This window comes from Bicyclus anynana, chromosome 2, assembly GCF_947172395.1.
Source record: "Bicyclus anynana chromosome 2, ilBicAnyn1.1, whole genome shotgun sequence".
Taxonomy (NCBI): domain Eukaryota; kingdom Metazoa; phylum Arthropoda; class Insecta; order Lepidoptera; family Nymphalidae; genus Bicyclus; species Bicyclus anynana.
In genome coordinates, this window is record NC_069084.1 from 2,339,845 (window position 1) to 2,361,383 (window position 21,539).

At 37.0% G+C, this 21,539-nt stretch overlaps 1 protein-coding gene across 2 annotated transcripts in view; it reads right to left on the reverse strand.

Moving 5' to 3' along the window:
• LOC112043756 (putative ferric-chelate reductase 1 homolog) overlaps positions 1–21,539 on the reverse strand; it is a 36,442-nt gene that overhangs the window by 7,493 nt on the left and 7,410 nt on the right. For both annotated transcript variants that reach the window (XM_024079317.2, XM_024079316.2), the window contains exons 2-8: positions 8,952–9,060; positions 7,623–7,805; positions 5,404–5,570; positions 2,487–2,640; positions 1,402–1,876; positions 499–670; positions 28–85 (exon numbers count right to left, since the gene is read on the reverse strand). In XM_024079317.2, the coding sequence (XP_023935085.2) occupies positions 28–85; positions 499–670; positions 1,402–1,876; positions 2,487–2,640; positions 5,404–5,570; positions 7,623–7,805; positions 8,952–9,047 (1,305 nt within the window). In that variant the 5' untranslated portion in view covers positions 9,048–9,060. The remainder of the gene's footprint in view (positions 1–27; positions 86–498; positions 671–1,401; positions 1,877–2,486; positions 2,641–5,403; positions 5,571–7,622; positions 7,806–8,951; positions 9,061–21,539) is intronic.

Below are 21,539 nucleotides of genomic sequence, written 5' to 3' on the forward strand. Positions count from 1 at the left end.
CGTGAAGTTTTATTAAAAAATACTTACTGCGAACCAAATGTCAACTCCTCCAAGCGTCTTTCCAACCCAGGTCTTTTTGAAATATCTGCAATATGAAAAGAAACATTTTGAGGAAAATGCATACTACTGAGTTATATATGTGCACCAATAGGTACACATTATAACAATTAAAGAATTTCAATATCAATTTATTAGCAGAGAGAGAATAATTTAAGCCTAATGTACCCAATAATTGGCAGTGCCAGTTTAAGGTAACCTGATGCCCTAAGCAATCTTACCCTGTGGGCCCCCCTATCCGTAAGTAAACTACAAAGTATTAATAAAAAATGTGGTATAGTATACGTACCTTATGTAGAATATGTTTCAGTCAATTTAAAACAGTCTGATTTTGAAATTGCCTTAACACTCATGCGATGTTTTTTTTTTCTCGGTCGTCCCTAGACAGGATGCCCTAACTAAGCAATTGCTTAAATAGCTTATAAGTAATCCGAGACTGACCTAGCCAGCACAATGCCGAGCGAGGCAGCGCCCAGCCAGGCGATGATCATGAAGCTCCCGTGCAGCTTCAGCAGCAGCTTGGAGCCCCCGGCGGCGGCGCCCACTGACGCCAGGGACAGCGCCTGCCCGGTCGCCTCGTACGCCAGCCCGTGGAAACCTACCCTGTCGGCCTCTGGAAATTACGAAAATATTTGTGTTTAATATATTTTTTCCTGTTCAAACAAAGATTGATTGAAATAAAACAAAGTTTTGCTGCACATTACAATATTAAGATATACGTATCCAGTAGACATGTGACAACATAAATAAAGATGAGACGATTTTTACAAGCTTTTATCTAGTTTCACCTGTCCCATAGTCTGTCGATCTGTAATCAAATCTTGCAAATTAAATTTGATCTACTTCACGGTTGCCGACTGAGCTGAAATTTTGATGATTTTGATCTGATGAGAGAATTAGAAGCTGGTCATAGGAACTCCGTGATTAAACAACGCAACCCCATCAAGTTTGGGGTCATTTGATTTGTCTTGACGAGTACTTAGCTACTATACGGTAATCAGGGTCTGATGATGGAGCTGGAAGGTGGCTATATGAACTCCGTAATTAAAAAACGCAACAACATCTAGTTTGGACTCGTTTGATTCGTCTGAACGAGTACTTTCATACTAGATTGTAATCTGTTTTTAACGTTTTGGTTCATTTTACTAACAAATACTTAATAAAACTTTGTTTTTAAAAATGGCAGACTTTTTTAGGAAATGTTTTCGAAAGACATTTTTACCATCGTACTTACGTACTAAAAACTCAACAACTGATATGTTGTTGAGTTTTTAAAGGAATTCTGTGTCCAGCAGTAGACATTGGCTGATAATGATGATAGCAAAAACACAATAGACAACTCACCTTTCATAGAGTTGCCGGAAACGACCATCAAATTATACCGATTACTTGCTAAATCGAACGTCTGTCCCATAACAGTTGAAACTGTATCTCTCTTGAATTTGCAGTACAACTTGCCGTCAATGGTGGAAGATTCTAGCAACTGGACAATGTTTTGTGGGGAATCGGACCTCCTGACGTAAGGTTCCACTTTAGGATATGTCCACGAGGTGAAGAGGTTGACTCTGCCGTTGTCATTTCTCACACACTCCATAGCACTGTCGTCTCCCATCTTGCTGTCCATACTGAGGGCAGCTGCCACGTATTTTGGGTTGTCAGTTCCTTGTATTTCAAATGTGTACACGTCGCCTGTGACGAATATAGCAACTATAGCTTTGCAGTTCCCGCTTTGAATGCAGTTTTGGGGTACGCCGAAACAGAGCTTGGTGTCTGCACAACCTTGGTAGATTAAATCAAATGGAGCCGGTGTTGTTGTTGGCTGAAATCAATATAAGTTACAAGTTCTTAAGTCACACAGACAATTTGACGTGGCAAATGATGCTGTTTCAAGTAAAATATAGTTGCTGTAGTTTAAAGGATTTCTTAGACCGTTAACACACACAGGAGTAAATTATAGACAACTATTATACAAATTATGGCAACTAGGGACTAAAAATTCACGGTTTTACTAGATTAGCTTTGAGTATAATTTGGATATTAGTTACAAGTTTCCAAGTTTCATACAATATTTATTTAAAAGAGAAATTTAACTTGTTAGAAAATATATGCAGGTAAATATACGTAGGTATCCAATACAAAGTGACCTTGATCTTACTTTAAAAATTGATATTCAGTGGAATAGGAGATTAGACCCAGATGTGGATCTGTGGATGTTTGGATAACTGTGGATCAATAGACAAGAGGCGACTCCCGAAAAATCTCTTTAGTTTTTGATTTTCTCTACCCTAACTCTTTCATCATAAGATACTGCTTTTTTTAATTTTGTCATTTCTTCAGTTTTTCATGTTTTTTTCGGGGAAGCACCATCAGATTAAATAATATCCACCAAATATCGTAGTTAGGATTGCAGTTGCATTGTTACAACCAACCTTGTTCTCCATAATGACAGGCGGGCCGTGCGCAGGCCTCCTGGTGGTGAAGGGCGGTTCGGTGGTGACGATCTCTGTGCTCTTGGACACCACCTCCACCAGCGGCGACTCCACGTTCTTCCAGAAGGTGTCGTAGCCTTGAGCCACTGTGGCTCTGGAAACACAATTCCAAATCTCGTAACTTGTTTTTAAATTTTTCATTTGATAAGTTACACTCACAAATTCCGTGATAGCCCAGTGGATATGACCACTGCCTTCGATTCCGGAGGGTGTGGGTTCGAATCCGGTCCGGGGCATACACCTCCAACTTTTCAGATGTGTGCAATTTAAGAAATTAAATATCACTCGTCTCAAATGGTGAAAGGAAAACATCGTGATGAAACCTGTATACCAGAGAATTTTCTTAATTCTCTGCGTGTGTGAAGTCTGATCAACCGCATTGGGCCAGCGTGGTGGACTATTGGCCAAACCCCTCTCATTCTGAGAGGAGACTCGAGCTCAGCAGTAAGCCGAATATGGGTTGATAATGATGAAATTACACTGCGATCTTTCCTGATGTTAAATGACGATGCAATCGAAGATAGTAGTGGGTTTACTTTAGATACGTGTTATTGTAGTATACCTCAAACGGTGTCTATCAACGCGACCTTATACCGGAACGCTAAAACGTTCAGCGATGTCTTTAATGGTAAGTTGGTGACTAGCCACGACCGAAGCACACCGTCAGACCAGAATTAAATGATTGCAGAAAGTTCTACATTGACTCGTGCTAGAAATCGAATCTAGGGCCTCTTTGTTGAAATACGGAATTGCATTTCATTATTATTAAACGCGCTAAAAATGTCACCAAATAACAAAACACGTTCCTTTCTATCTACGTATATTAATAAATTATATTTTCTTAGTTTCACTGGCGTTCTCATTCCCCTAGGAATAATAAAATATAGTCTATAGCACTCGGGGATAGTGTAGCTTCCCAATAGTTAAAGAATTTTTCAAATTGGTTCAGTAGTTTCAGAGCCTAATCAATGCAAACAAACACAATCAAATCTCTCTTTATAATATTAGTATAGATAATAGGAATAGCAGTATTATTTGTATATTTAAAAATATAAAATATTATCTATCATATCCAGAAAATCCTTTGCAGGATATGATAATGCGAATCAAGCTCCACAAATTCCTTTTGTTTTCCACAAGTTTCAAGTCCATGGTGACAAACTCGCTATCTAAACAAGGCTAAAGCAACATATATATGCAGAGAGGAAATAAATCCGAGTCATAACAGATTGAATCATTCAATTACTGAATTTCTATAATACCAATTAATAATGATTCACAAATGTACTCGTATGTAGGTATTTTATGGCAGTACTTATCAGTGGCGAAGAATGGAATTTAGATGAAGGTGAACCGTCTCAAAAACAAGGAAATTCATACAGTGTGATACAAACTCCGGTTTCTCATATATCTAGATACAATACAACAATGAATATGCACGGATTTTTAAAGGTAACCCGACGGGAATCGGTTTGCATGAACTCTTCGCCGCTGGTACTTATACTATACTGCTGGTTACACAATTGTAAAATAACTAGCGGATACTCGTATTCGTAACTTCATCCGCGAATAATCTAGTTTTTCACAAATCTCCCAGGAACAGTGGACTTTTACGGGATAAAAGTACCTACTTTAGATGTAGTACAAAAACCACTTTTAGTGGATGTTCTATTAAAAAAAAAGTTTATATGTGCTTTAGCATCGTGTGCGTGTGCTTTAGCACACTTTTTTTTTAAGTTGATGTTTCTTAAGCATCTTTCTATTGATGCATGTAATTATCTATACTATACCTACTAATATTATAAAGCTGAAGAGTTTGTTTTTTGATTGAACGCGCTAATCTCAGGAACTACTGGTTCGATTTGAAAAATTCTTTCAGTGTTAGATAGCCTATTTATCGAGGAAGGTTATAGGCTATATATTATCCCCGTATTCCTACGGGAACCGGAGCCACGCGGGTGGAACCGCGCGGCGTCAGCTAGTACGAGTATAAGCCTGACTCAAAATGATTATTTTAATAACAAGAAACGTATCCAGTTCCGCGGAAACAGCTTAAGATTTTGCAAACACTAATTGTATAGCGGTTCCCAAGAACAAGACAAAAACAAAAGAATGTTTGAACAATGATATCTAACACAAAAACATGAGCATATTTCATTCAAAAGTGTATCATAACTATTGTGTAGGTATCTTGTATTGTTTTTATTACTAACATGAATTTTCATTGCTAGTTTTATCGCCATTTTAGTACATTGGGACTCTTGATAACTTTAACTGTTTAGACTATGGACTTGTTTCGCACCCAAATTCACCAACAAAAAAGTCTGCCGTTTTTTGAGGGGGACGAGGTAAACTCACACATCGAAAATATTTAACACCAATAAATGTATTCTGTGTCCATACAATACACACAATCGCAATTCACACACGCGTAATTTTTACACAGCCTAACAAAAGCATCGCTTTGACTATCCACAGAATATACACATAGAATATTCGATTACTTAATCGATTTTTTTGCTGTACCGTCAAAAAAATCAATTCTTTTTAGAAATTGTTTTTATTACTTTGATAAAATTAAGGTAGAAATACTTACAAGCGAAACGTTACTCCATCTTTTACTATACTAGAAGTTTATGGCCGTTTTTATGCCATTTAACAACACAAACCGGCATTTTTAGGCAGCTCTTTACACGACGAAAATGAAACATCGATTCTATAGCAAGAGTTTTTATAAACGCGTTCATTGATTTTTGTTCTTTGCCAGAGGGGTAACGGTTAGCAAGGCAGGTCCTGTTATTAATGTTCGAAGCTTGATAATGATAATGATGATGATGATGATGACAGATCTTCTCACCTAAACTCAACTCCTCCCAGGAAGTCGTTAGGCGCCTGCCACACGAAGCTGAGCGGCGGCTTCTCATCAGGCGAGGTGTGGGTCACGGTGTCGTTCTGTCCGCGACAGCTGGTGATCTGTGCGGGCCCGGGGATTCGCGTGAAGCGGCCCACTATCTTATTCGTGTCCTAGAAAGAGAATTACACTGGTAATTTAAAATTTTATTTATATATTTGTCGGTGCGAGTAAGTTATTTGATCGGTCAGCTCGTGTCGTCATGTGTCGAGATAGTACGAAGGTACGTAGGTGAGAAGTAGTGGGAGACCGAGTGCTGGTGATATAAGAGACCGCTCGGGCGGTCTAGCTCATTCTACCCCGTGACCCTCGGGTTACCGAGGAAGACCCGGTCGGTAGCTCATTCTTGTCGTGGCGTTCGATCCGTCTACACCTTTGTTGGATAATAGTCCTGGATTGTTATGGGATAGGCGGGGAGTGTGACTTGAGTGGAAAAGGGCAGTGTTAGATATCTGTCAACGGCGCCTTTAACCCTACACACATCGTTCACAAGTGCGTGACTCCACTCAAGATCATTCTCTGCCACTCAGGGTTTATTGGTAACATTATCAGTCTATGTACAGCTGTGATGATTATTATTTTTACCGACTTAAAAACACATGAAACAAACTGCTTCGTTGACCTAGCGGTTGTCCTTTGTAACTTCGGATCATCAGGTCATTCTTGATACTTGCACCTTAGAGTTCGTAAGTTGGTGCAGAACAAGTGAAACCATTGATCACGGTCGTTATTATTAACATTTTGACAATGATTGTTAAAGACTAACCAGCAATGGGAAAGCGTGGTGGGTCTAAGTTTTAGGAACGTTGTTCAACGAAATGAGCCTTCGTTAGTTATAAATGTTCATTTACCTACGATTCTTCAAATTATCATACTGGAATACAAATTTGTCTTATCGGATACAGTTTTGTATAAATTACGTCAGAAAACAACTGCGTTAGCCTTTTGAATCATTCAGTGTGGTAAAACATTTATTACTTTCGTTTGTAGCGTTGACAAATACAGATTTCCCATTCTAAATATACGAAGCTGGTTTTTCGGCCATTAGTGTAGGTAAATATGGCTCATTATATTTTTTGCGAATGACGTAAGTTTTACAATTAAAATATTCCGGATTGTTTAAATTAAATTATGTTGGCTTCGTTGCTTATTTAAATATAATTTTACATAGGTATATGAACGGTAAAATTTCGTTGTATTTGACATGAGTATCGTTTTCCTGTACAACTAAATGAAAAATGCGAGATGGGATAAAGGAGTGGGTGGAGGTGAGTTAGGTTTATCTATTCCGAGAAGCTCTTTTAGCTTTGGATGTAGGTAGCTATAGCTATGCGACACATCGATTCTCTTTCTACAAACACAAACGCTTCGAAAATAAAATATATATATATATATATATATATAGGATCGATATACAGGTTATGTGAGGAATTTCTCGATCGGATCTGTCATTCTCATACATTTTGTTAGTTTCCGAAGCGTTAGCGTTTGTAGAACGAGAATCGACGTGCCACATTGGTGCAGGCACAGGTTTAGTGAGTGGATATGACCTCTGTCTCCGATTCCGGAGGGTGTGGGTTCGAATCCGGTCCGGGGCATGCACCTCTAACTTTTCTTTTTAAGAAATTAAATATCACGCATCTCAAACGGTGAAGGGAAAACATCGTGAGGAAACCTGCATACCAAAGAATTTTCATAATTATTCTCTGCGTGTGTGAAGTCTGCCAATCTGCATTGGGCCAGCATGGTAGACTATTAGCTTAACCCCAGTCATCCTAAAAGAAGGCTCGTGTTCAACAATGAGCCGAATATGGGTTGTTAATGACGATGATGAGAGACTCATATTTACCTTTTTTTTATTATTCTTTACAACTTAGCCCTTGACTACAATCTCACCTGATGGTAAGTGATGATGCAGTCTAAGATAGAAGCGGGCTAACTTGTTAGGAGAAGGATGAAAATCCACACCCCTTTCGGTTTCTACACGGCATCGTACCAGAACGCTAAATCGCTTGGCGGTACGTCCTTGCTGGTAGGGTGGTAACTAGCCACGGCCGAAGCCTCCCACCAGCCAGACCTGGACAAATTAAGAAAATCTCAATCTGCCCAGCCGGGGATCGAACCCAGGACCTCCGTCGGAGCCACGGAGGCCGTCAAAACCTTACCTGTACTTCTCTAGCTTGTAACAAGAAGCCCCCTATAGGCGTGGGTGCTCCGAAGGGGCTGCCGATGGTGACGTTGAGCGTGTCTCCCTGGCGCACTTGCGAGGCCGACGTCATGATGGCGTACGGCGGCACCGACGTCTGCGCTTGGATGCCGTTGTGTCGGGGCAGTTGGTCGAGGCAGGCCTGTGGAAATCACGAAACTTGACTACAATCTCACCTGATGGTAAGTGATGATGCAATCTAAGGTGGAAGCGGGCTAACTTGTTAGGAGGAGGATGAAGATCCACACCCCTTTCGATTTCTACCGGAACGCTAAGTCGCTTGGCGGCAAATCTTTGCCGGTAGAGTAACTAGCCTCGGCCGAAGCCTCCCACCAGCCAAAATCACCTCTAGACATACAAAGTTGAAATTTGGCAGAAAGGTAATTTATAGGCAGAGGTCCACTAAGAACGGATTTTGCGAGAGGGCCGGATTAAGGTCTAATGCCTAGTTACTTTAGTTGGTATTTTAGTCGAGTACGAACAATTTTCAGGCGGTAAATCCAAAAATTGTTCGTACTCGACTAAAATACTACAATAGTCCAAACTAGGCTTAAGGGCGGATGAAGTCGCGGGCGTCCGCTAGTACAGTATAAAGGAGCACATTCACTAGGCGACATGTCGCAGATACTCATCGCTCAGCTTTCATGTCTCTGCAAAGGTTGTTGGACAATGTCCCGCGACATATGATTCGGTCGAACATCGCGACTAGCGCCATGTTGCGCAACCTGTAAACCTCGCGTCGCTTGGGACGTCAGGCGACATCGCGCGGGACATGCGAATTTCGTCGTTTCGTCGACATGTCCCCTAATGAAAATGCAGCTTTACAGTAAGTGTCACCGCACACGGAAACCACGCCACAATCACAAACGCCGCCACTTGAAGCTAGAAGCGGCATTTTGGGGCGTGTGGCGGCCATCGACGTCACATGTGCGGCGAGTCTATATGAAATGTAAACTACAGAAAAGAGGCCGTTACAGCCACTAAAAGCGGGTTTGGTGGCTTTCCTCGCTATACCCCTATCACCGGACAGCAGGTAGTACCGGACAATGAACACAGCAGTTGAGACATTCGTCTAAGCAAATAGTTGGAGACCTGGTCGAGCATGCTTTAAATACCTACCCAGGTATTTGACAAATGCTAAAATCATATCCTGTAAATCTCTTTTACCACCCTAACACATGGCTATGCCAATACATGGTTGACGAGTAGTGGGGTTACGGTGATAATGATAATCACCGTAGCCCCAAAAAAAAAAAATAATGAGTATGATCAGATCAAGGTTACCTACCATAGGCGGCGCTCCCGATCCATATTGTTGCGTGTATTTGACGAGAGACAGCACTGTGAGCAGCATCAGCCGCGTGCTCCTTTTTCGTGGTAGCATTGTTTCTGATTATCTGTAACAAAGGAAATAATAAATAAATTAAAAAATTGCAAGGCAACAAGAGCTAAGCAAGAGTTATGATGACGAGAAGGTACGAGTATGTTCACTCAAATTTACTCATATTTGCTATTTATTCATCAAAACATGAACACAAAATTATTGAGATCCTTGTGATCTGTTTTGATATGATGGAATTGGGTTAAGTATAGGTACAGTAAGAGGTAGTTTTAACCAGTATATAATATAATAATATTATTATTTAAGTATATTTTTGCCAGCCAGTTTTTGCCGGTGAAATTCGTTATGTCGTACAAGCATATAAGCATATAAGTGTATTATCTAGCGTTAGAAGCAAAGTGTATTATAGTGTGGAAAATCAGATTCAGACAATAACTAGAAGAAATAGATAGTTACCTAATAAGTAAATTCTCATAGGTTTGATTTTAAACGAAGAAAAATAAACACTTAATTGCATATAAAATGCTTTTTTAAACAGATTATTCATCCCCAGTTTTCCGTCAATACTTTGCTTTATAATGATGATTGTGCAATTTTATAGAGCATCAATAGCTCAACGGTAAGAGCGGTCGGACTTATCACCGAGGGGTAGTGGTTCGATCCTCGCCCCGTTGGTCTATTATCGTACCTACTCCTAACACAGTCTTGCCCCGTTGGTCTATTGTCGTCGTACCTACTCCTAATACAGTCTTTCCCGACTAGTTGGAGAGGAATGGGAATATTGGTCATATTTAATAGATATGGCAAATATTCTTAAAAAAAAAAAAAAAACTATGAATTAATCGAAAATTACGTCCGTCACAGCTCACTAGTGGCCAATAAATAGTGGAGTTATTTATGTATATCCTCCAAGCCCCCAAGGTTGCTCCACAACCATACCGAGGACCCCTTCACTTTTACCGTGACCTCACTTCCGCGTTCACTTGTACGTGGGTGTTGCGTGCATGCCTTTATAGCCGCCATGGTATAACAATGGTATGTAATAAAATCAAATTCAAGTTGGATCTATACACGCACTTTTGAAACGACAAGTCAGTCGATAAGTAGGGACTCTACCACCGGTTCGGAACGCATAGGTTAAACCAAGAGTTGGCCAGAAATTCAGCAGTTGGTCTTTTAAAATTGAAAGATATGCTTTTGATCTACTGAACCGATTTTGATGAAAATCCACATTAATTGTGTGTGTCATATCTTTATTTTATCCCCGCATTCTGACGGAAACGGGAACTACGCGTTGTCGAATTTATACTTATAATAATCTATAACTATATTATATCTATACTTATAATAAAACTTTAACAGATCAAATTCTGTACATGGAAGGGTATTCGGAAAATTTTTGTTGGAGGGCATTATACAATCGATATTGAAGCCAAAAATATTTTTTTTTTGATTTTTTGTCTGTCCTTATTTTTTGTTAACCGTACATCACGCTAAAACTACTAAATGAATTCAAAAAAAACTTGGCACAGTTTGAGACCTTAATAGGGAGAAGGTTAAAGGATACTTTTTATTGCGAAATTAAAATAAGAAGAGGGTTGAAAGTTTGTATAGAAAGTCCTACATTTTAAGAGTTACAGTTTTGAAAATTTGTTCATAAATCATAAAAAAATACGAAATATAATGTGATTCAACCCCTAAAGTTGTGAAAAAAGGGTTGATAGTTTACATTGCCACGTGGACAAAGTTGCGGGCGTCGGATATTTGTTAATATATCTAGAGTCTAGTCTAGACTCACATCTAGACAGAGTGCAGACTGCAGGTTGCACGTGTATCATCTTAAGCCATTAAGTAGGTCAGTCTGAGCCTTTGGAAGATCGTCTCTAAGTAATACTTAAGCCATGTCTGATAACCAGCTTATGACTTAACTTGTAAGTATTTATGTAAATTAACTTAGAAGTATGTAAGGGTAGGTAATTATTGTAATTAACTTAGACAATACAACTTTGTTACGAACTTTAACATTTCATAAATCATGTGTTTGCTAATCCCTAAAGTATCGTGTAAGTATTTTCTTTGACGTCAATCAATTACCTACTGCTTATTAACATACATACTTACATAGCTACATACAAATAAATACGTCATCAACCCACATTCGGCTCACTGCTGAGCTCGAGTCTCCTTTCAGAAAAAATCTTGGTACAAATAAATAATAAAATATAAAATTGTAGTGTCTGTTTGTAATTTTGCATGACAGAGCTGTTCCCGTTTAGTTCATAATCAAAATCAAAAATCATTTATTTCAAGTAGGCTCAGTTTACAAGCCATCAGTTCGGAAGGCAGGTTCTGCTGAGAAGATACCGGCAAGAAATTCAACAGTTGCTCTTTTAAAAAAATCATACAGTATTATAATTTACAATTGATGACAACATTACAATTTCTTATAGCTTTACGTTTTACGTTTTGTGTGAAGGTGGAAGCTGATCCAAAGGCCTCCGAGCGCTTTTATCTTTAAGGAACTCAACTAAAAAGAAGTCTGCGTAATGTATATCTTTTAGGGTTAACTCCACCGTTAGTTCTGCGAGATACTATACTGCGCAGCTAAAACTTCCACGCGATCAAAGCCGCGGGCGTCCGCTAGTTACAAAAAATCACACTGTTGAGTTTGTACTAAATACGTTAATTGGAATAGCTTTGATTTAACAGTAGGTACAATCCTTCGATTAACCCGTCAAAGTGATGGTCTGTTAAAGCTTTAGGCGCTTTGTCATTGTCACTTGTCACACCTCATGGAAGTTGCAGTTAATTACCAATTGTCGAAACACGAGCCAAAATATGCTGGTGTACATATGAGTAATAGGGTAGTTGACTTATATCAAATTTAATAAATACAATAACTATTAATTTCGTATAGTAGGTACATGGATTAAGGTGCCGTAATATATCGATATTAATTAAAATAAGTTAAGGATTTTTTATAAAAGTTAATTTAAAAAAAAACATTTTGTCGTCTATTTTGTGATGTCACGATGTCATGTCTCTTATGCCTAGTACCTACTTATACAACAGTATAGTATTTTAGTTGAGTACGAACAATTTTTGCATTTACCGCCCAAAAATTGTTCGTACTCAACTAAAATACTAAAGTAGTCTGAACGTGACAGTCATGAAACAGTTAAACTACAGACCATCATGACTGACAGTATTTTGGCTCGTATTGTCAAAAAAAAAAAAAAAATATATATATTTTTTTAATCTAGTAGAACGCTAACTAACAATTTAAGACCCTTTAAAAAGTGTCAAGTAGCCTATTATGCATTTATTGCCTTAGTAATTATTATTATTATTAACAGACGTCCGCGACTTGTGAGGAGTTCAGTTTTTTACAAATCCCGTGGGAACCATTGATTTTTCCGGAATGAAAAGCAGACTATGTGTTAATCCAGGGTATTTATCTATCTTCGTTACAAATTTCAGTCAAATCGGTTCAGTAGTTGCGGCGTTGAAGAGTAACAAACATCCATACAAACTTTCGTTTATATTATTAGTAGGATTTAGCTTAGAAACATGATTAGAGTTAAATATAGCTAGGCACGTCATCTATTAAATGTAAGGGCGAATAAAGAACGTTAAAATAAGTTATTGTAAACAAATTGGTCACACCTCTCAGGAGCAGAACCTTGTAACGCAGGTTTTTGTTCAGCCTTCGCTCAGCACTTATCACTCGGCCGACTGAGAGTGAGACAATGACCACTTCTATTCCGATCATAGTGCAAACAAATTACATCAATCACAGCAAATATCAGAATGCACTGGACTAAGGCCAAACTCGATCTGAAATGTGTATCAACAAACAAATTAAAAATTAAGTTATAAATCATTTTACGCCTGATAATAATTAATAAATTGTTGAGTTAATTATTGCTGGTTCGATAGCGAAAAGCTTCTTAAGGCCAGGTTTGGACTACTTTAGTATTTTAGTCGAGTACGAACGATTTTTGGGCGGTAAATTGTTCGTACTCAACTAAAATAGTAAAATAGTCCGAACTAGGCATAAGAAGCTTTCGCTAAACTGCTGGTACTAGGGTCGGATACAGAAGGCTTAAGACAGCACGTATTGTGAGGTTCCTCACTCTGAAGCTCTGACCACCGGTTGCTTGGGCAATCAAATGTCCCACAACGGGAGGGTTGATTTTATTTTATAAATTTTTAATAGTGTTTTGTATTATGTAAGTATACAAAATAATAATTTTATTTTTATTTTACTTAATAGAATCGTATTTTTTTTTAAATGACAAATCAATAAATGAGAGAAAAAACATAAAAACAAGAATTTTCAAATGTTGAGTAGATCCGGAGATTACCATACAACACCACAAACTTGGATAGATTTAGTAACTTGTTTCCCTCGTCGCGTAATTTTTTAAATTGAATCAATGTCCGATTTGCTGCAATGACTTACGGAGGTCGACCAGATATCTCCGACCTCGCGGCAATGTCAGCTGTTGGTCCAGATTCTAATAGTTACGTTCCATAATAATTATTATTATTTGTGTAATACAAAAATATACCATTTTTGTAACAACGGATGCAAGTTTTATAAATCGGAGGCATAGGACTAGTAGATTATTGCAGATTCAGTGAGCTACTTTTTATTTGGTGACGAATTAGCACTTGACTGTGAGAAATGACGGTGCAGATAGCATGTTTATTTGTAAATGATCTAATCTAAACTGATATTGATATTATAAAGAGGTAATATTATTAAATAAATAGATTTAATTTTTAACTCAAATATTACTCAACTGATTATCTATATGTATACTTATAATAAAGTCAAAGTCAAAGTCAAAATTCATTTATTTCAAATAGGCTTAGTTTACAAGCTCTTTCGAAACGTCAGGTAATAATATTAAACTTAAGATAATGGTGATAATAATAAATCTATAGAGAGGTCAATGTACAGAAATACATGAAATATATTTCCAAAATAACTATCAGGGGTGATTAGTTATCGATACTGATGCCAAAAATGCAATCAGTAAAATTTTCGTCTGTCTGTATGTTTGTTATAGAAATAAAAACTACTCGACGGATTTAACGAAACTTGGTACAATTTATTCTTCACACTCCTGTGCAGGTTATTGTATACTTTTCATCACGCTACGATCAATAGGAGCAGAGCAGTGACGGGAAATGTTGGGAAAACGGGAGAAGTTACTCCATTTTTACAGCGATACTACTTTAAGGGCTGGATTAAAGAGTTAGTAAAAAAATATTTTACCAATAGAAAGCGATATCTTAGGCTATATTTCATCCCCATATTTCCATGGAAACGGGAAGTACGCGGATGAAACCGCGGGACGTCTGATATATTGTATAAACCTATAAAATTATTTACACCTTTACATTTTACAGTTTAACAACAGTCAAATGTACCAATCACCGTCAATATAACATGAAATGTCCCATGAATATAACATGAAATGAAAATAGGGGTGAAATTAAATACATAATACATAATAGATTATCTATTTACTAATACATTCTCCCGTTACTAAAAACTAAAAAGATATACAACCGATTCGTCATTGATTTTCTTATGGTAGGGGAGTCCATGATGCTAACATTTTTTTTGGTCGCTCCAAAACATCTAGTGGAGGTACTCACCAACGTGCAAGGTGTGCTCCCTTATTATCTGCCGCGCTCGAGTAAACCCAAAAATCCCTTCGGCTCCCCTACTATTAATTGTGTAATTTTCGTGAAGTCATAGTGTAAGGTTTCGGTCGCATTTTCATGATGCTTTAATGACTATTCCCGTTCGGTGTAGACGCAGCCATTATTCGTTTTGTTCGGTTAATACATAATACGATTACGGCGTATAATAAGGGTTGTGGGTTCGATATCGTGACTTGTATGTAGGACGCGAAGGGTCAAGAAACGTTTCTTGAAGAAATAATTAATAACGTAAAATAGGGCGAGAAATGTAGAGCGCCACGATTTTCGTTACCACGATTACTTTATCATACAAGTTGATCGAAGCAGTAAAATATTTCTGTACCTTCCAGACAGTATGAAAATTTATTTTATTATAATTATAATATCATTATTAGCCCATTTAAAATGCCTTTTTGGTTAAACCTTATAGGAGAGTGGTATAGAGCTTCGAACCATCATCTTTCTCAATGCGGGTTGGCGGGTTATTGTTGATATTTTTGCAACATGTAATGTTTCAAGGGATTTTAAGAGTTTGCTAGGAAGAGTAAAAGATAAGCTTTGTTTTTGTAGTATGGTGGTAATTTTATTACAGCCATTCGGTAGGTACCAATGTTCTCGCGCGAAAAAATATATCATTATTTTATTTTAGCTAATGTGATTGTTTTAATTGTTTGAGTTGAAAAATGGATGAAACGCGGATCAAACAAGTTGTGTGAACAAGCTCATGGTTAAGCTTCCCGGATGAGGAAACTGATCAGTATCACAGTCACTCTTTGTCCCACAATATACGTGATTTGTGTTATGTAGATACACTTATCTGTCTGTACGCCTTAAGTGTAATACCGAAGGCTATCATTATATCCTTACGTTACAAAATTCAAAGAATTCGTTGTTCCATTAACCTCAAGGTTCGAACTAAAACCAGTTTTTGGCATGTTACTGCGTGGGCATTTGCCTAGTAAAGTACTTAATACGTTTTATAATATTGTTCAAGTAGTAAAGTCCGATTTACAAAAGGCGTCCACAGATCCGCATCGCACTCATCGCTTCAAATGGATTTTAGTATTGTTTCTATAGATATAAAAAGTCATACAAGTGCGTCCACTAATCCGCATCGAACCTTATTTCGTAGAGATCATAAAGATTGCATCCGACAATATCAAGTTCAGTGGGCCTAGGCTAGCATACGTCAACTAAACGATTTATATTGTGAAGAGACATGTTGTCGACCAATAGCGGCGGAATCGAAAATATTGCTCTTCCTTTCATTGCGATGAGATTTTTCTTAAACGATTCACAATTCACCACGTTTAACAGCCTTTAATGTTTCATTGAGTAAAAAAAAACATTAGCATTATTTGTACAATTTACATTGTACAAATAATGCTAAAACAGCAAATAATTTCGTGGAAGCGAAATGTTTATTAATTTTACAGTTCCATTAATTGTCATTATTTCTGTCTACTCGTATCTACAAAAGTGGACTGAAATACAAGCTTAAATGTGTAAGGTAAGGGTTTACTTGTATTATGTCACTGGGTCACAAGACCATTGTTTGTACATATTTATATTTAAATTCAACCCAACTTGCGTTCGTGATTATTCTGCATATAAATTATGACGCATCTGCGATAACGACAGTTCCCACGCGTTCGTTTATAAAACACGATACCAAAGTCTTTGATATTGTGTTTTTATGAATGATCTGTGTGTCTGTTTCTGTGACCATGGATGGATACATCGCAAGCAAAACAAGCTTTGAGTGCAGTAATTATATCTCTTTCATTAAAATGACCCGATTAAAAAAAATTGTCCTTTAAAAAAATGTAGACGTATAAAAAAATAATTATTGCACTCAAAGCTTCTTCTAGAAAACAAATAAAACATTATTTTTAAAAACAGTAGCACAGTACATAGACAATTTAGTTTGTAATGTTTAACAAAAATCAGATCTTAATTATCTTAATTACAGCAGCTGCGCATTGAAAAACTGATTCAAAATAAAAAAAAAACTAAATATATAACTTGGTCACCCAAGAGATTTCTTGAAAACTAATCAAATCAGTTTTAGCTAATTAGGTGGTGGATCTTCCATTTGCGTTTTATCCATTAATTACGGGACCTGTATAACTACTGAGCTTTTTTCAAGTTACCTAAGGAACCTTACACACTAGGTGGCCACGACCACGACCAGTGGCCGCAACGAGCTGGTTTACTGAAGAAACCCTCAGATCAATTAATCTGGACCTGATTCGCTAGACGTTACCCCTCTGTGAAAGTATAAGATCAACGATCTAAAGCGTTGATACAAAAATTATAGAGATATTTCTTGTTCGCTCCACGAATGTACTAGAAGAGTTACACCTTTACACCCACACCCAGTGGCGTGCATAAGGTTTTCAACTAGGGTATGCACTGTACGTATAAATTTCCTTGTCCAACTACGTATTCTGTGGTCCACCATAGGTTTGTATTGAGTCCTTCGGTAGGCAGTGCATTTTTGCATGTATAAAGTGCACCCTACTGCCCACAGCTGAAAGGCTGAAATGTATTGTTTTATCCGAGGAGTTAATGTTCTGTGTTGGCATTCTTCCTCCTATTCTACCTCTATACAAATGGCGATTTAGTTACTAGTCTGTTGAACTTGAGATGTAATATTAACTGATCATTTATTATTGCAGCAATAATCAGGTGCATTTTATGCGTGAGATTATGTTCAGTGTACACAATAGGTGTTTCCTGGTTAACTCTGGATAAAAAACATAAACAATCTAGAAATGTGTAGGTGTCACGCAAAAAGAGTGCCGATCGATTTGCGCAACGAACGATTTATAGATACAAATGTCATTATTATAATATAAATGAAAGAAAATCTATATATCTATACAAATATTATAAAGAGTTATTAAAAGCCACGTTATTTGTGTGTTAATAACGTGGCTTCTTTTCCCGTATTCTCACGGGTACAGGCGAAAACGCGGGCATCCCCTATACTACAGCCTCTCAGTACTCATCAAGAGTACTGATTACCAACAAACAAATTAAAAACGATCACTAGTCATTTTACACCTAATAATAATATTAATAAACTTGTTCATAAATTAATGAAAATAAATTTGATCAATATACTTTGTACAATTGGATATGGTCAATATATTTTAAATAACATTTTATAAACAAACCATACATAATTTAAAATTCATGAAATGACAAGCATTTTCTACCTTCATTTCTAATTTATTTGTTGGTAAACAGTACTCATCAAGAAAGGCTGTAGTATAGTTATTATTCAAATTTTAAAAATCATGATTATTCTACTTGCTAGCTATAGGCTATATTTTATTCCTGTATTCCTACGGGAACGGGAACCACGCGGGTGAAACCGCGCGGCATCTACTAGTATATGAATATATGAATTAGTTGTGTCCAATGACAGTAGATACATATAATAGAAGCTGTGCAACATAGATATATTTAACGAGGAAAATTTCAAGATACAAATAAAGATACTCGCCGTCCGGGAAAATACCGCTTACTGACATACCAGAGTCGAGAGCATTGTAAAAACTGTCACGAATCACGGTGCAGCGACTACCTGATAATAGGTACCTACTATGTTACAAATAATACAAAAACGACTTGAACGGTGGTCTTGTTTTTATTAAGTAGACGAGTTTAATTTTATCAAAACTTTAAGATTTTGCGGTGGTATCAATTGTATTCATTACTAGCCGACGCCCGCGACTTCGTCCGCGTGAAACTCGATGTAAACTTTCAACTACCCTATCCTACCCCTACCCCTACCCTACCCCTAGCCTACCCCTACCCCTACCCTACTCCTACCTACCCCTACCCTACTTCTATGGTTGATTTTTTACACCTTGTGTCCGAAAAACCTAAATATTTAACGGAACCCTAATTTTTTTTCAAAATAAAATTTAGCCTATGTTACTTGTGGATAATGTAGCTTTCGAATGGTGAAAGAATTTTTAAAATCGGTCCAGTAGAATTTTTGAGCCTATTCATTACAATCAAACAAACAAACAAACAAACATACAAACAAAGTTTTCCTCTTTATAATATTAGTATAGATTTAGCTCTTGAAAACGGGTATACACGGTCCGCGTTGAATAACAAAAAATTGTGGGATCTCTGATTTAAAAAAAAAAAAATCTTAGTTATTGTCAGTTTTTTGCCAGTAACAGTCCTGCCGACATCGGTTTTAAAGAATACCGTAACAAACAGAGATAGTCAAAAATTAGAAAAAAAAGTTTTTGTTTAAATAAGTACCGTAAGTAAGTATTACTTTCATACATTTACATTTAGTGAAAAGCTGTTAATTAAAATTACATACTCGTATTTGTATAGATATGATCTTGCCATATAACCATATTTATATGGTTATATGATCACATTCATTATGCAAATGCTGTAATTGTCATTAATTCGTTTTTATTTATTTGCTAAGACTAATAGGTACTCATTAGGTAAATAGGTACTCTAATTATTTTAAAGAGCAAAACAAATGAATTAATTACCATCGCGCAGTAATAAAATAAAGTTCAATGTCAAGTTGTTATAGTTCTCGAGCGGCTTTCGTTCACAGACTTGTAACCTTCTGTAAGCGACGTAACTAAACTTCCGGTTAACGCTGACCGCACATTGGCTAAGCAGTCCTACCTGTCGCTTGAACAACTATTGGTCTAAGTTTCGACATTAGAAATATGTATATTTCGAAGTAATTGAACAGAAACACCACCGTAAATACACCCGTCAATAAATGCAACTACACTACAGCCTTTCTCGATGATTACTGTTTACCAACAAACAAATTGAAAATGAGGGTATAACTCACTAGTCATTTCACACCTAAAAATAATTATAATTAACTTGTTCTTAAATTAATGATAATAAATTTGATTAATATGCTTAGAAAAATCAGATATGGATAATATATTTTATATAAAATTTTGTAAACAAACCATACATAATTTAAAATAAATAAAGTTATGAAATGACATGTGTTTTCTACCTTAATTTCTAATTTCTTTGTTGATATAGTATAATGAGAAATAGTCAGCATTTTGCAACAATCATAATAAAAAAAAACTAAATTCATTTATTTCAAGTAAGCTTAGTTTTCTAACATTTAAAACGTCACTCTAACACCTGTCGCTCTGGTGACGTCATAGCGATATCGGTCAATGTGCGAGCACCCTAATGTTTACAAGTAGTGGCTGGACTATGACTAACACTAGCTAGCGTTTTGGTCGGAAGTCGTAATGTTTTAGTTTTCCGAATTATTATTCAGTTTCCGTCCAGAAATGGTTTTGGGTTGAATTTTATTATCGTAAAGTATTTCGAATGCATTTTGCGTACCGTAGTAAGTACCTAAGTATTGAAAAACTAACTGCAATTGAACAACTAACTGAACAACTACTGTGAATACTGGTTCAGTTAGGTGAATTTCAGTATACTGGTGAATACTTTACAGTATATTGCAGTATTCACCAGTATACTGAAATACTGGTGAATACTGCAATTCACCTAACTGAATTTCAGTATTAGTAGTTATTATTTCTATTCACTTACGACACCCACAAGTAATTTAGTTTTGACTTATACATATATAAAGAGATATACTTATAGAAAGAGAGAGAGAAAGAGTTGTAAAGACATCAATACTGGATATAGCGCAATAATGGATGGTCATCGTATTATATAATAGTGATGATGATGGCATTATTTTCTGAATGCATTAACAAATCCTATCCTGCTCGAGTAGAGTATATTTTTTTACGAGATGACAAGTGAGACCTTGACGATATCGCCTGATGTTAAGAGATGATGCAATCTTAAGATGGAAGCGGGAATTACTTGGAAGAGGTACAGGTTTTAGCAGAAGGTTTTTTTAAAGTGGATTTAAAAATATTAAAACCAATGGTGAACAAAGGTTTTACAATATTTTTCAGGACAACTTAATTAACCAACCAAACTGTAACCTAAATAAAACCCTCGAATGGTAGAGAATGACCTTGAGTGGAGTCACGCACTTCTCAACGTTGTGTGTAGGGTTAAAGAAGTCTTTGACAGCTTGCTAACACTCTCCTTTTGCCACTCAAGTCACTCTCCCCACCTATCCCAAGTATAGATCGATCGATCGATAGGCCGACCGTACAACGAGCACCGTATATCGTAAGTCGTTCCCGCCAACCAATCGCTACCCCTCTCTAAATCCCTACGCTTTTCGGAATTAAGTCACGCGACCTAGCGCCGCACGAGCCAATACGAGATCGAGCGACGTCATACCCGACTCAGACTACTATTTCCTACACAGGTTTATTCTAAACTTACCTCTGGCGGTTTCTACGCGGCATCGTACTGGAACGCCAAATCGCTCGGCGGTACGTTCAGACTAAAGTAAATTAAGAAATTATTAAATCCTACTAACTGGAGCTGGAAGTCGAACTTTGTACTTCTCTATTGAGAACCACAACACGACAGGTCGTTAAAACTCCAAATCAAATCTAGATTGAGAGGCCGGTGCACGTTTCGTACAAAAACAACGCTTGTGTAGAAAGTGTCAGATAATATTCGCAGTGTAAGATAATTTTGCATCTTTTCTTTGAAAACAAAGAGATAATATTAATATCTGGGTAGGTAGAAGATAGCTCTGTGTCTTTATCTGTAAAACTATATATACATAAATAAAGATTGGAATTAAAGGCAAAATTGTGCATGTGTGCTCTCAGTTTTGTAGCCACTTTTTCGGATCACTTTATTCGGTGATTTTGTAGGGACGTAACCGATCTA